The sequence below is a fragment of the Oncorhynchus masou genome, chromosome 31 (genome assembly GCF_036934945.1).
Source record: "Oncorhynchus masou masou isolate Uvic2021 chromosome 31, UVic_Omas_1.1, whole genome shotgun sequence".
Classification (NCBI taxonomy): Eukaryota; Metazoa; Chordata; class Actinopteri; order Salmoniformes; family Salmonidae; genus Oncorhynchus; species Oncorhynchus masou.
The window spans coordinates 46,564,067-46,581,012 of NC_088242.1; the positions used below are offsets into that span (position 1 = coordinate 46,564,067).

At 42.8% G+C, this 16,946-nt stretch overlaps 1 protein-coding gene across 5 annotated transcripts in view; it reads left to right on the top strand.

The window, feature by feature from the left end:
- The window catches only part of LOC135524027 (ATP-citrate synthase), a 147,111-nt gene that overhangs the window by 49,151 nt on the left and 81,014 nt on the right, over positions 1-16,946 (top strand). For all 5 annotated transcript variants that reach the window (XM_064951153.1, XM_064951151.1, XM_064951148.1 and 2 more), the window contains 3 exons: positions 3,132-3,286; positions 4,935-5,028; positions 15,444-15,585. In XM_064951153.1, coding sequence (XP_064807225.1) covers positions 3,132-3,286; positions 4,935-5,028; positions 15,444-15,585 — 391 coding nt within the window. The remainder of the gene's footprint in view (positions 1-3,131; positions 3,287-4,934; positions 5,029-15,443; positions 15,586-16,946) is intronic.

Below are 16,946 nucleotides of genomic sequence, written 5' to 3' on the forward strand. Positions count from 1 at the left end.
CCATGTATTAATGATTACGTCTTATCATTCTGAACAGTCATAACCTTGAATCTGCAAAAACCCCAAACTTATGATTCAGTACTACACAAATTGGTTTATTTACTAACTAAATAATATCACAAACATACACACTTAATACATGAGAATAAGGTCCCTAGCGGACTGACAGCATATGGCGGCTTGTTACACAGAAATTAACTTCTTGCTAATCATATACTTTGCACATGAACCGCTGCCCGCTGCCCATTGCAGATTCAGTCTTCCCAGCCTGGTGCAGGTCTACAATTTTGTTTCTGGTGTCCTTTGACAGCTCTTTGGTCTTAGCCATAGTGGAGTTTGGAGTGTGACTGTTTGAGGTTGTGAACAGGTGTCTTTTATACTGATAACAAGTTCAAACAGATGCCATTCATACAGGTAACAAGTGGAGGACAGAGGAGCCTCTTAAAGAAGTTACAGGTCTGGGAGAGCCAGAAATCTTCCTTGTTTGTAGGTGACCAAATACTTATTTTCCACCATAATTTGCAAATAAATTCATTAAAAATCCTACAATGTGATTTTCTGGATATTTTTCCCTCATTTTGTCTGTCATAGTTGAAGTGTACCTATGATGAAAATTACAGGCCTCATCTTTTTAAGTGGCAGAACTTGCACAATTGGTGGCTGACTAAATCCTTTTTTGCCCCACTGTACTTTCCAGAGTAGAGTTACCTGGAATGCTTTTCCAACAGTCCTGAAGGGATTCCCACATATGCTGAGCAAACGTTGGCTGCTTTTCCTTCACTCTGCGGTCCAACTCATCCCAAACCGTTTCATTGGGTTGAGGTCGGGGGATTGTGGAGGCCAGGTCATCTGATGCAGCACTTCATCACGAACCTTCTTGGTCAAATAGCCCTTACACAACCTGAATGTGTGTTGCGTCATTGTCCTGTTGAAAAACTGATAATGGGACAAAGTGCAAAGCAGGTGGCATGGCGTATTGCTGCAGAATGCTGCGGTAGCAATACTGGTTAAGTGTGCCTTGAATTCTAAATAAATCAGTGTCACCAAAAAAGCACCATCACACCACCACCTCCATGCTTCATGGTGGGAACCACACATGCAGAGATCATCTGTTCACCTACTTTGCGTCTCCCAAAAACCTGGCGGTTGGAACCAAAATTCTCACATTTGGACATCAGAACAAAAGACAGATTTCCACCGGTCTAATGTCCATTCCTCGTGTTTCTTGGCCCATTCAAGTCTCTTCTTGTTATTGGTGTCCTTTAGTAGTGGTTTCTTTGCAGCAATTTGATCATGAAGGCCTGATTCACGCAGTCTCCTCTGAGCAGTTGATGTTGAGATTAGCCTGTTGAACTCTGAAGCATTTATTTGGCCTGCAATTTCTGAGGCTGGTAACTGATTAACTTATCCTCTTCAGCATTCCTGTGCCGGTCCTCATGAGAGTCAGTTTCATCATGGCGCTCGATGATTTTTGCGACTGCAATTGAAGAAACGTTAAAAGTTCTTGAAATGTTCCGTATTGACTGACCTTCATGTCTTAAAGTAATGGACTGTCATTTCTCTTTGCCTTTTTGAGCTGTTCTTGCCATTAATATGGAATTTGGTATTTTACCAAATAGGGCTAACTCCTGTATACCCCCCCACCTTGTCACAACTCAAATGATTGGCTAAAACACATTAACTTCTTACGGGCCGTCCCACCTGGCCAACATCCGGTGAAATTGCAGAGTGCAAAATTCAAATGACAGAAATATAAATATTTAACGTTCATGAAAATACAAGTGTCATACATCAAATTAAAGCTTAACTTCTTGTTAATCCAGCCGCTGTGTCAGATTTCAAAAAGGCTTTACGGTGAAAGCACACCATGTGATTATCTGAGGACAGACGCCCCGCATACAAAAGCATAAAAAAACATATTTCAACCAGGCAGGTGTGCAACGAAAGTCAGAAATAGCCATATAATAAATGCCTTACCTTTGAAGATCTTCTGTTGGCACTCCAAAAGGTCCCAGCTACATCACAAATGGTCCTTTTGTTCGATAATGTTCTTCTTTATATCCCCAAAAACTCAGTTTAGCTGGTTTCCTTCCAAAATGCATGCCAAACGTTTCCAATAAACTCCTCCAAGTCAAACAACGTTTATAATCCAAACTCAGCTACCCCAATATGTAAAAAAACAATAACATTTAAGACGGAGAATCGTTATTGTCTTTACCGGAGATTAACAACAAAGAACGCGCTCTCATCCCCGCGCATGACATCACTACAGCCAAAATGGGAACCAGTTTTTCTAATTCTAGTTAATTTTTCCAAAAACAAGCCTGAAACTCTTTCTGAAGAGTGTTGACATCTAGTGGAAGCCCTAGGAACTGGAATCTGGGAGATTTTCACCTCATAATAAACATGACAACCATTGAAAACAGTGGTAGGCTGAATTGTTTTTTTTGGATGGTTGGTCCTCCGGGTTTTGCCTGCCATATCAGTTCTGTTATACTCACAGGCATTATTTTAACTGTTTTAGAAACGTTAGTGTTTTCTATCCAATACTACCATACATATCCTAGCGTCTGGGCCTGGGTAATAGTCAGTTTACTTGGGGCACGTTTGTCATCCAAACTTGTAAATACTGCCCTCTACCCCAGAGGTTAAGAAGGAAAGCAATTCAAATATTAACTTTTAACAAGGCACACCTGTTAATTGAAATGCATTCCAGGTGACTAGCTCATGGAGCTGGTTGAGAGAATGCCAAGTGTGCAAAGCTGTCAAGGCAAAGGGTGGCTACTTTGAAGAATGTATTTGTTTTAACACTTTTTTTGGTTACTACATGATGACCACGTGTTATTTCATAGTGTTGATGTCTTCACTATTATTCTACAATGTAGAAAATAGTAAAAATAAATAAAAACATATGTGAAACTTGCCGAATGTTCCAGGTTTGCCGGGTGTACTAAAACATAAAGACCATCTTTGGCACTAAAGATAATTGACTCCATTGGTAGACAATGAAAACGATTTCTGTTTTTGGGAAATTCACACCTGGAGATTTGATCAATAGGTTTCCTTTTTTATTGTACAGTTGTTCAGAATAATCAAAATATTTGTTAACCATGTCCATTTTTTTCCCATAGGTAAGACCACCGGTATCCCCATCTATGTTTTCGGCACAGAGACCCACATGACGGCCATTGTCGGCATGGCGCTGGGCCACCAGCCAATCCCCAACCAGCCTCCAGTAGCCGCCCACACAGCCAACTTCCTGCTCAACTCCAGCACCAACTCCGCTGTACGTTTTGTGTTCAATGTAGAGCTGACCCCAATTGGTCGATAGCTTTTCGCTCTACCAATATCTATTTTTTGGTCAAGCAGTGGAGTGTGTGTATGCATGCATGCACGCATGCATGTATTCCAGCCAGTCAGCCAGCCAATCAAGGGTTTTTGTTTATTTTTACACTGTTCTACTTTGTGGAATAATAGTGAAGACATCAACACTATGAAATAACACATGGAATCATGTAGTAACCAAAGAAGTGTTAATTAAATACATTCTTCAAAGTAGCCACCCTTTGCCTTGAAGACAGCTTTGCGCACTCTTGGCATTCTCACAACCAGCTTTCATGGGGTAGTCACCTGAAATCCATTTAAATTAACAGGTGTGCCTTGCTAAAAGTTCATTTGTGGAATTTATTTCCTCATTTGTGTTTGAGCTAATCAGTTGTTGTGACAAGATAGGGGTGGTATACAGAAGAGCCATATAAGTCCATATTATGGCAAGAACAGCTAAAATAAGCAAAGTGAAACGACAGTCCGTTACTTTAAGACATGGTCAGTTAATCTGGAACATTTTAAGAAACTATGAAAGTTTCTTCAAGTGAAGTTGCAAAAACCATCAAGCGCTATGATAACTGGCTCTCATGAGGACTGCCACAGGTAAGGAAGACCCAGAGTTACCTCTGCTGCAGAGGATAAGTTCATTGGCGTTCAAGTAACAGACACCGTAACAGACACATCTCAACATCAACTGTTCAGAGGATCAGGCCTTCATGGTCAAATTGCTGCAAAGAAACCACTACTGAAGGACACCAATAAGAAGGAGACTTGCTTGGGCCAAGAAACACGAGCAATGGACATTAGACCGGTGAATCTGTCCTTTGGTCCAAATTTGAGATTTTTGGTTCCAACCTCCGTGTCTTGGAGACGCAGAGTAGGTGAACGGATGATCTCCGCATATGTTGTCCCCACCGTGAAGCATGGAGTAGGTGGTGTCGGGGTGCTTTTCTGGTGACACTGATTTATTTAGAATTATTTTATTTCTCTCTCGGAGGACCTGAGCCCTAGGACCATGCCTCAGGACTACCTGGCATGATGACTCCTTGCTGTCTCCGGTCCACCTGGCCGTGCTGCTGCTCCAGTTTCAACTGTTCTGCCTGCTGCTATGGAACCCTGACCTGTTCACCGGACGTGCTACCTGTCCCAGACCTGCTGTTTTCAACTCTCTAGAGACAGCAGGAGCGGTAGAGATACTCTCAATGATCGGTTATGAAAAGCCAACTGACATTTACTCCTGAGGTGCTGACTTGTTGCACCCTCGACAACTACTGTGATTATTATTATTTGACCATGCTGGTCATTTATGAACAGTTGAACATCTTGGCCATGTTCTGTTATAATCTCCACCCGGCACAGCCAGAAGAGGACTGGCCACCTCTCATAGCCTGGTTCCTCTCTAGGTTTCTTCCTAGGTTTTGGCCTTTCTATGGAGTTTTTCCTAGCCACCGTGCTTCTACACCTGCATTGCTTGCTGTTTGGGGTTTTAGGCTGGGTTTCTGTACAGTACTTTGAGATATCAGCTGATGTAAGAAGGGCTATATAAATAAACTGAATTTGTTTTCAGGATGCCCACATCTACCTCATCACTGTCTCTCTTCTTTTAGACCCCAGAATCTACCAGGACAGCCTCCTTCTCTGAGCCCAGAGCAGCTAATGATGCCATGTTAGCTAAGAAGCCCAAAGCGGGCATACCAGCAGGTAACGAGTGCTAACCACGCCACCCTGCCCTCCTTACCAATTTTCACTGATTTCCCTGGAACAGATTAAACCCAGTCTCCATTGAGGATGCTTTTAAGTGCAGGACGAGGCTTAATCAGTTTCAGTGGAAACCTATCCTTAAAGCGCAAAACAAACATATGTCATGTGTAGATCCTCAGAGGTTCTGTAAGAAAAGGGACAACTTGGGGACAGTTTAGACTCTCTACAGCTCATTCATTGAGGCACATTGTAGCTAAATGTAGCAAGATGTTTTGCAACGGAAACCATTTAAATCACGTAGTAGTGTATCTGGGAGTAAACAATTGACATTGCAAAATGTTTTGCTACAGTGTGCATTGTGCACTAATGAATATGAATGACCCTGTTCTCACACACACAAACCTCTGTCTTCTGTCTGCTTCTTCACCTCTGCCATCCCTCTTTCCCTTTTCTCCCCATCTACACCAAACACCCAGCACAGTTTGACATTTTAAGTGTTTGTTTTTTTTCTTTTGCCCCTCATTTCGATGTGTAATCAGCCTGTCTTTTCATGCTCAAATCTTTTAAGCCACTTCTCATTATCCGTGGCTGTGGCCTGTGAAGGAGGAATTCACAGGAGACTTCTACGGTAAGTGCAGGTGTAACCCTACACGACGAGCTCAACCATCCTGCTCCCCCACTCCTTGGGTTTGTCCCTGTCTTGCCCCACACTTCCCCAATTTAGAGGTGTGTGTGTTGCTTTCACGCCTATGTTCTGAATTGGCATTCTAGAACTCCCACGGACTAGGCCTAGGGAATGGTCTGCATGGGTAAGTTCCTTGGGTTTCGTATTGTTTACTTTTTTTATATATTTTTTTATAGATGTTTAGTTAATTGAGCTCCTATATTGGTCCCTCTTATTGGGTATCCATGCAATGAAGTGTGAAGGCCAAGGCATGCAGCCATACATGCAACCATACAACACACCCAATGCATTAGTTGATTGATGAGGTTACATAGTAAGGCTTTTATTCAAACTGTTTGGTACCTTATTTCGTTGTCGCTTATTTTGTCGTCACTGCTTTGTGTTGCCCAGTTGGTCACAGAAGCACAGGCTTCGTCAGGCTGGAGTGGAGGTAGGGATGAGTGATAGACCCTCAGTCCTCCTCCAGGCTCTCCTCTCTTCCTCCTTCTTTCCCCTATGTCCATCCCTGTTTCTCTTAAGTAGTGTGTGTGGGAAATGCCTTTGTTCAGCCTCCATCCAGTTAGGTGTTTCTCATGGTGACGAACTGTCCCAATTCTCCTACTCTTTTCCAGAAATGTTGACTTGCATGCTTCCTGGCATGGATTTTAAAGCATATTATTGATGTAAGCATTGGCTGGAGTACATTTCCACCATTATTAAATCCATGCACGGGTGTAAGTGTACACTTTGGGAGGAGGCTGTAGAATCAGACGCAAACCTTGTCAAATGGGTCTGCGGCTGTCCCGGACTGCGGTTAATTACAGAAATTTTGCTCACTTCCTCTTTCTTCGCTCCCCTTTTTTTGTTTATTTATGTATATATGTAGAAACGTCCCTTTTTCAGGACCCTGTCTTTCAAAGATAATTTGTAAAAATCTAAACTTCACAGGTCTTCATTGTAAAGGGTTAAAACACTGTTTTCCATGCTTGCTCAATGAACCTCAATGAACAAACAATTAGTGAACATGCACCTGTGGAACGGTCATTAAGACACTAACAGCTTACAGACTGTAGGCAATTAAGGTCACAGTTATGAAAACTTAGGACACTGAAGAGGCCTTTCTACTGACTCTGAAAAACACCAAAATAAAGATGCCCAGGATCCCTACTCATCTGCGTGAACGTGCTATAGGCATGCTGCAAGGGGGCATGAGGACTGCAGATGTGGCCAGGGAAATAAATTGCAATGTCCGTACTGTGAGATGCCTAAGACAGCGCTACAGGAAGCTGATCGTCCTAGCAGTGGCAGACCACGTGTTACTACAACTCCCCAAGTTACACCAGGAATGCACAATCCCTCCATCAGTGCTCGGACTGGCCGCAATTGGGTGAGAGAGGCTGGACTTAAGGATTGTACGCCTGTTGTAAGGCAGGTCCTCACCAGAGATCACAGGCAACAACGTTGCGAATGGGCACAAACCCACCTTCACTGGACCAGACAGGACTGGCAAAAAGTGTTCTTCACTGTCTTGTCTCACCAGGGGTGATGGTCGGATTTAAGTTTATCGTCGAAGGAATGAGCGTTACACCGAGGCCTGTACTCTGGAGCGGGATCGATTTTGGAGGTGGATGGTCCGTAATGGTCTGGGGCGGTGTCTCAGCATCATCGGACTTAGCTTTTGGTCATTGCAGGCAATCAACGCTGTGCGTTACATGGAAGACATCCTCCTCCCTCATGTGGTACCCTTCCTGCAGGCTCATCCTGACATGACCCTCCAGCATGACAATTCCACCAGCCATACTGCTTGTTCTTTGTGGGATTTTCTGCAAGACAGGAATGTCAGTGTTCTGCCATGGTCAGCGAAGAGCCCTGCTCTCAATCCCATTGAGCACGTCTGGGACCTGTTGGATCAAAGGGTGAGGGCTAAGGCCATTCCCCCCCCAGAAATGTCTGGGAACTTGCATGTGCCTTGGTGGAACAGTGGGTTAACCTCTCACAGCAATAACTGGCAAATCTGGTGCAGTCCATGAGGAGATGCACTGCAATACTTAATGCAGCTGGTGGCCACATCAGATACTGACTAGCTTTTGATTTTTACCCCCCCCCTCCCCCTTTGTTCAGTGACACATTATTAAATTTCTGTTAGTCACATGTCTGTGGAATTAGTTTAGTTTGTCTCAATTTTTATGTTCATACAAATATTTACACGTTAAGTTTGCTGAAAATAAACGCAGTTAACAGTGAGAGGACTGTTCTTTTTTTGTGTGATTATATAACACACACACACACACAGTGCATTCGGAAAGTATTCAGACCACTTGACTTTTTTCATATTTTGTTATTCTAAAATTGATTGATGGAAACAACTATTTAATCTACACACAGTACCCCATAATGACAAAGCATAAACAGGTTTTTAGAAATTTTGTAAATGTATAAAAAAAAACCCGGAAATATCACAAGTGTTGAGACGCTTTACTCAGTTATTTGAAGCACCTTTGGCAGTGATTACAGCCGCTAGTGGGTATCACGCTGTATGTTTGGCTCATCTGTAGATGAGAGTTTCTCCCATTCTTCTCTGCAGATTGTCTCAAGCTCTGTCAGGTTGGATGGGGAGATCCGCTGCACAGCTTTTTTCAGGTCTCTCCAGAGATGTTAGATTGGGTTCAAGTCCGGGCTCTGGCTGAGCCACTCAAGGGCATTCGGTGACTTATCCCAAGGCCACTCCCTTGTCTTGGCTGTGTACTTAGAGTCTGTTCTGGTTTCATCAGACCAGGGAATTTAATTTCTCATGGTCAGAGTCCTTTAGGTGCCTTTTGGCAAACTCCTAGTGGGCTGTAATGTGCTTTTACCTTTATTAATCGAACCCCAGGCTGTAGTGACTCCTCAACACTGCTATGCAGTGCCTTGGACTACTGTGTCATTCTGTGTCCCTTCATGTGCTTTTTTTAAATGAGAAATGGCTTCCGTCTTGCTGCTCTACCATATAGGCCTGATTGGTGTAGTGTTGCGGAGATGGGAGAAACATCCAGAAGGACAACCAACACTCTGAACTCAGAGTGACCATTGGGTTCTTGGTCACCTCCCTGACCAAGGCCCTTCTCCCCTGATTTCTCAGTTTGGCCAGATGGCCAGCTCTAAAAAGGGTCCTGGTGTTTCCAATCTTCTTCCATTTAAGAATGATGGAGGCCACTCTTCTTGGACCTTCAATGCTGCAGCCATTTTGTGATACCCTTCCCCAGATCTGTGCCTCGACACAATCCTGTCTCTCAACTCTACAGACAATTCCTTGAACCTCATGGCTTGGTTTTTGCGCTGACATGCACTGTCAACTGTGGAATCTTATATAGACAGGTCTGTGTCTTTCCAAATCATGTCCAATCAATTGAATTTACCACAGGTGGACTCCACGTTGTAGAAACATCTCAAGGATGATCAATGGAAACAGGATACACCTGAGCTCAATTTCGAGTCTCATAGCAAGGGTCTGGAATACTTAGTAAAACAGGTGTTTTTTGGGGGCGGGGGGTTTTATCTCTGTGGGGACGATTGTTGCTAATGTGACTAGAATGACGTATACAACAGCTAACTTTCCGGAACAGACATTTATCTTTATATGGACAGAAAGCTTAAATTGTTCATCTAACTGCAGTGTCCAATTTACAATACCTATTAGTGTAAAAGTACCATGTTATTGTTTGAGGAGTGCACAACATGTCACTGGTATCAAATGGTTTGATACATTTACCTTCCAGAATGTAAATCACGTTATTACATTCAGCATAGTTTTGTTTGATAAAACAATTTTTATGTTCAAATGTAGGAACAGCGGTCTGTAGTTTGACCCCACTGCTGTTTCTGAAAAATCAATTTCAGAATAAGGCTGTAACGTAACAAAATTGTACTTTGGGGGGGGGGGGGGGGGGTGTATTATTTCTGACAGTACAGTGGGAAATGTAATGGGGGACAGATCGTAGGGGCAGAAAGGTGGCTGCGATTGGGCTCAAAACACTGTTGCCGGGGGGCATATGTTGCTTAGGCTGTTACACCAGCCGCTGGCACTCCCTCCCCTTTTGTGTCTGATAGATCTGGATAGGCGTAGCCTATTATTTAATAGCTCCTCCAGTCATCTAGGTTCTGGTTCTGATGTATTTATTCCACCTTCTAGTCATAACAGAGCAGATGGCAAGCATAGATGGAAGGAAACTAAGATCTGGAATGAAACAAAGCCCTGGTAAGACTGTGGCGAACATATGCTTAATTTAGGTTTTTTTCCAGATAGGGGATTACTCGTACAAAAACAAAGAAATGCATACAAAGAACTGCAAACCAGGTCATTTTTTCCCCCTGGTCAGGTCATTCTGTTCCAGTTAAAGTTTGTTCTGATTTAATTAGATCTGTAGACCATGCTTTTTTTATGGCTAGCTTAGAATATGAGCGTTCCAAAAGTTGTTTATATACACTGCTCAAAAAAATAAAGGGAACACTTAAACAACACAATGTAATTCCCAGTCATTCACACTTCTGTGAAATCACTGTCCACTTAGGAAGCAACACTGATTGACAATAAATGTCACATGCGGTTGTACAAATAGAATAGACAGGTGGAAATTATAGGCAATTAGCAAGATACCCCCAATAAAGGAGTGGTTTTGCAGGTGGTGACCACAGACCACTTCTCAGTTCCTATGCTTCCTGGCTGATGTTTTGGTCACTTTTGAATGCTGGCGGTGCTTTCACTCTAGTGGTAGCATGAGACGGAGTCTACAACCCACACAAGTGGCTCAGGTAGTGCAGCTCATCCAGGATGGCACATCAATGCAAGTTGTGGCAAGAAGGTTTGCTGTGTCTGTCAGCGTAGTGTCCAGAGCATGGAGGCGCTACCAGGAGACAGGCCAGTACATCAGTAGATGTGGAGGAGGCCGTAGGAGGGCAACAACCCAGCAGCACGACCCCTACCTCTGCCTTTGTGCAAGGAGGAGCACTGCCAGAGCCCTACAAAATGACCTCCAGCAGGCCACAAATGTGCATTTCTGCTCAAACTGTCAGAAACAGACTCTATGAGGATGGTATGAAGGCCCGACGTCAACAGGTGGGGATTGTGCTTACAGCCCAACACCGTGCAGGACGTTTGGCATTTGCCAGAGAACACCAAGATTGGCAAATTCGCCACTGGCGCCCTGTGCTCTTCACAGATGAAAGCAGGTTCACACTGAGCACATGTGACAGAGTCTGGAGACGCCGTGGAGAACGTTCTGCTGCCTGCAACATCCTCCAGCATGACCGGTTTGGAGGTGGGTCAGTCATGGTGTGGGGTGGCATTTCTTTGGGGGGCTACACAGCCCTCCATGTGCTCGCCAGAGGTAGTCTGACTGCCATTAGGTACCGAGATGAGATCCTCAGACCCCGTGTGAGACCATATGCTGGTGCGGTTGGCCCTGGGTTCCTCCTGATGCAAGACAATGCCAGACCTCATGTGGCTGGATTGTGTCAGCAGTTCCTGCAAGAGGAAGTCATTGATGCTATGGACTGGCCCGCCCGTTCCCCAGGCCTGAATCCAGTTGAGCACATCTGGGACATCACATCTGGGACATCATGTCTCGCTCCATCCACCAACGCCACGTTGCACCACAGACTGTCCAGGAGTTGGCGGATGCTTTAGTCCAGGTCTGGGAGGAGATCCCTCAGAAGACCATCTACCACCTCATCAGGAGCATGCCCAGGCTTTGTAGGGAGGTCATACAGGCACGTGGAGTCCACACACACTACTGAGCCTCATTTAGACTTGTTTTAAGGACATTACATCAACGTTGGATCAGCCTGTAGTGTGGTTTTCCACATTAATTTTGAGTGTGACTCCAAATCCAGACCTCTATGGGTTGATAAATTTGATTTCCATTGATCATTTTTGTGTGATTTTGTCAGCACATTCAACTATGTAAAGAAAAACGTATTTAATAAGAATATTTCATTCATTCAGATCTGGGATGATATTTTCGTGTTCCCTGTATTTTTTTTGAGCAGTGTATAATTTATTCTTAAATCCCATCATTGAATGGTTCAGTAGTTCAGTTTCCCAAGTGACACCATAGGATCTATTTTGTAAGTATAGAAAAACGAGTTTCCTTTTGCTGTGTATATATCTTTAATATCTTAGAATTTTAACAAAACCATTACTGTCCCAAGATATTAAGGGTTGCAAGGCATTATTGGGAAATGGGAATGCCACGTTGTTTTTCAATTTTGCGCCACATAGAAATTGTGTGAGAATCTGACCAAAGCGTAGTTTACAATGTTGAATGGATATATCAGTGAATACCTTTTTCCAGGGAGATAGGTGACACCATATTTCTCGCTGTACTCAGCCAGGGGGCAGAAGAGTCGTGCCTAAACCAATTAAGGATATGGTGAAATGCTAGTGCCTGGATATGCAATTTTAAAGTTTGGTATGGATAGTCCTGTCTTTCCCCTCTTTGTAAATTAGTTCATTTTATCTTGAATCGTTTACCTTGCCATTCACTGAATATTTGTAAAAAATAAAAAAAATAATTAGGAACACCTGCTCTTTCCATTACATAGAGGTGGATTCAGGCGAAAGGTGTGATCCCTTATTGATGTCACTTGTTTAATCCACTTCGATCAGTGTGCATGAACGTGAGGAGACGGGTTAAATAATATATTTTTATGCCTTGAGACATGGATTGTGTATGTGTGCCATTCAGTGTGAATGGGCAAGACAAAATATTAAACTGCCTTTGAACGGGGTATGGTAGTAGGTGCCAGGCGTAGGGTTGTGGCGGTCATGACATTTTGTCAACTGGCTATTGTCATGCAAAAGACGACCAGTCTCACGGTAATTGCCATTAATTAACATAAACATGTTTAATATCTCCAGGCCTCCACACGTACAAGCTGCATAGAAGCCCCTGAAATGTGCTCCTTTGGAATATAAAAAAGTAAAATCTACAAGAAGAATATAATTTTACTTAGCTGAATAAAATAGAAAGAATATTTTTCTACTTTGGATTTATAGCGGAGCATGTTGATATTCCGCTCAGCCACAAAAACAAGCCATACAGGTACCCGCCATGTTGTGGAGTCTGTAAAAGTCAGAAATAGCGTTACAATATTCACTTACCTTTGATCTTCATCAGAATGCAATCCCAGTTCCACAAATGTTTGTTTTGTTTGATAAAGTTCATCTTTGTGTCATTTTTGTCCTTTTTGTTAGCACATTTAGTTCACCAATCAAAATTCCCAAAGTCCAGATGAAAAGTCAATAAAGTTCCATTGCAGTTCGTAGAAACATGTCAAGCGATGTATATAATCAATCTTCAGGATGTTTTATCATTAATCTTCAATAATGTTTCAACCGGACAATTCCTTTGTCTTTAGAAATGAAAAGGAACGGAGCTTGCGCTCACGGCCACACGGGAGTCTTAGCTCAAGGCATTCTGCCAGACCCCTGACTTAACAGCTCTTATTCGCTCCCCTTTCATAGTAGAAGCCTGAAACAACTTTCTAAAAACTGTTGACATCTAGTGGAAGCCTTGGGAGGTGCAATAAGACACTGTTTATTCGATAGGCAATGACTTTGAAAACTACAAACTTCAGATTTCCCACTTCCTGGTTGGATTTTTCTCAGGTTTTTGCCTGCCATATGAGTTCTGTTATACTCCTACATCATTCAAACAGTGTCAATGTGCATGAGCCTGGCCTGCCACAGGAGTCGCTAGAGCGCAATGGGACAAGGATATTCCGGCTGGCTAAACGCTCCCCTAACTCGGATGATTTTGGACCAATTGTGCGCTGTCCCATGGGTCTCCTGGTTGCGGCCAGCTGCGACAGAGCCTGGACTCTAACCAGGATCTCTAGTGGCACAGCTAGCCTTAGACCACTGCGCCACTCTGGAGGCCCAGAATAAACATTTTGTAACAAACCGGCTTTGGTCCATGTGGCCCAATTTGGGTAAGTCTCGAGACTGGATGACATTTTGGAAAACAGTTTAAGATCTGTGTTTATCAAGGATGGGGGTGATAGTGAGAACACTGGTGGACATCCTTAACTTTGTTTTTTATAAAAGTGCAATTAGTGCTGTGTTCACATCTTTCCTAATGTAACCTTTGTGAACGACTGTAATAAATTGTGGTTTCTTCTTTTAGAAAGGACTTAGTCTGGCTTGGTGTGGGTTTACAATCTGAGGTGTACAGTTATTTATAGAAGCGGGAGTAACTAGATCAATTTGGGTTCTGATTCAGTAATTACAGTTTTAGATTTAATAGTTGCTAAATCAGCTAATTGATCATTACTGCGTAGCTTGTTGTCCAGTGCTGGGTCGATTTACCATGGAAGTAATGGTTGAGTCTTACTCAATGCATGGTACTTTCAGTAAATTAAGTTTAATTTACGGGAAAGAATTTCAATTGATTGTTTAATCTTTTGTAGATTGATTTCTTTTTCTAGTTTTGTTCATGCTGTTTCCAGGTCATGCACATTGGCCGCTGTCTTTAAACTCCACTTTAGTTGGGTAGGTATCCACTTTAAAAGTGAGCCGTGCAAAAGACTTCTTATGTCTTATGTCCTTGCAAACAATCTCTCAGATAGTGGCCAACGCTTTCTGTTGTCGGGTGTTGAGAGCAGCCATGTTCCCATAAGTGAATTGTGAACGGACAGAATATGCCAGCTGCTGTAGCGAAATAGACCATTGCTATTGTTCCTTGTAATACAGTGAATGTCCCAAACGTTATTGTAATGGTTAAATGTTGACAATTATTTATAAATAAGTCAGTTAATTCATAGTTTTGCTATAAAAAAAGCCACAGGGAAGCCACGTGTTTCAATGCATGCCACTGGAACCTGAACTACCAAACTGCTCTGCCCTTTTCTGTGTTACTTGGGTTGGGTTCAAGAATTGTTTTAAATTACAATATTACATTTTTATTTCCTTGGTGAGGCACATTAGATTTGTTGCTTTGGAATAATTCATTACTATTTCTTCCATTTTCAGGTGGTGTTTCAGTAACACTTTTCAGTACAATGAAAAAACAAAACATTTGTCAGTTGAGCCCCTTAGGAAAGAGCCCTTAGCTCCAAGAATGGGAAATGTATATCCTACTGACAAATATAACTAGTCAGACTCTTGACTTCATTCAATACCTTCAGATAAATAGTTTTACGTGTATGTCTTTTTTCATCAAAGTCGTGGGCAATGGGAAAGATTATTTTCAATTTCCCCCAATCAAGGATTCATAGTTTTTTTTTTTATCGAGGAATGCACGCAATGATATATATATATATCAAACTTATATATGTATCAAATACCAAACATTCACCATTCTATTCTTCTCACACCTGCATTGGTTTCAGTTCTCATAACATTTCTGAGCTTGCCTCAGGTTTCCATTAACAAATGTTTGAGAAGAAATACAATGTCAGATTCAGACCCCCTCTTGTTTAAAATGAACAGTTCCTTCATCCCCCTTGTCCATTTGCCTCCCCTGGTGTCTGCTTTCAGAAAAAACAGGGAACCCTCCCTCTGATACATTTCCCGTGTAACATTTGTGACGCCTCTCCTCAATAGCCTCACAGAATTAACAGCCTATCATGTCTCTCTGCACGTGCTCCCCATCCCCGTTGCTTGTCTCTGTTCTTGGTGCCTTGCTGTACTCTACAATAACCCCTCCTGTGTGTGCTGTCTCTTCTCTTCCTCCACTCCTCTTATCCACTCCCTCCTTTTCTCATCTCCCTGCAGTCAAAGCCACCATGCTGTTTAGCAGAAACACCAAAGCCATCATGTGGGGCATGCAGACGCGGGCGGTGCAAGGCATGCTTGACTTTGACTACGTGTGCTCGCGGGACGAGCCCTCTGTGGCGGCCATCGTCTATCCCTTCACGTAGGTTCCTCAAGACTCTTGAGCCCAATTTCCATTCTCCCACAAATCTTTCCTCAAAGTGTGCACTTGTTCACTACCACTCAAAGACTTTAAAATAATTGATTGTTGTAGATGGCCATAAAAATACAGAGTACCCTATTGAAAGGCACAGAATTTATTCACAAAAAAGTTAGGAATTTAGAGAATTGGAATAAACATTTATTTTAGAGCCAAACTGAGCTTACCAAATGATACAACACATTATCAGAAGCACAGTGCACTTTGTCTCATGTCTGTAGTTTTCACCATTGCTGAGATGTGTATATACATTTGTGTCCAAATTCTGGGTCAAAGTGGCCTGAGAATGCACACATCGGAGTCCACCACTGTCATTTTGGTGACATTTTTGAAACAATGGCTAAGCCTTTTCCAAAAATGGCACCAAAATGACACAGGTGGACTCTGATTTACAAACCGAAACTAAAATATCTCAAGATAGGAATGTTGTATTAACCTGACATTTTCAGGGGTTATATAAAATTAGCATGTTAAAATTAAGTATAATTGTGTACAGTGGGGAGAACAGGTATTTGATACACTGCCGATTTTGCAGGTTTTCCTACTTACAAAGCATGTAGAGGCCTGTAATTTTTATCATAGGTACACTTATACTGTGAGAGACGGAATCTAAAAGAAAAATCCAGAAAATCATGGTGTTTAAGTAATTCATTTGCATTTTATTGCATCTCCCATTCCTCCTCTGGATCATCCAGATGGTCATTGGCAAACTTCAGACGGGCCTGGACATGCACTGACTTGAGCAGGGGGACCTTGGGTGCGCGGCAGTATTTTAATCCATGACGGCATAGTGTGTTACTAATGGTTTTCTTTGAGACTGTGGTCCCAGCTCTCTTCAGGTCATTGACCAGGTCCTGCCGTGTAGTTCTGGGCTGATCCCTCACCTTCCTCATGATCATTGATGCCCCACGAGGTGAGATCTTGCATGGAGACCCAGACCGAGGGTGATTGACCGTCATCTTGAACTTCTTCCATTTTCTAATAATTGCGCCAAAAGTTGTTGCCTTCTCACCAAGCTGCTTGCCTATTGTCCTGTAGCCCATCCCAGCCTTGTGCAGATCTACAATTTTATCCCTGATGTCCTTACACAGCTCTCTGGTCTTGGCCATTGTGGAGAGGTTGGAGTCTGTTTGATTGAGTGTGTGGACAGGTGTCTTTTATACAGGTAACGAGTTCAAACAGGTGCAGTACAGGAAATGAGTGGAGAACAGGGGGGCTTCTTAAAGAAAAACTAACAGGTCTGTGAGTCAGAATTCTTACTGGTTAGTAGGTGATCAAATACTTATGTCATGCAATAAAATGCA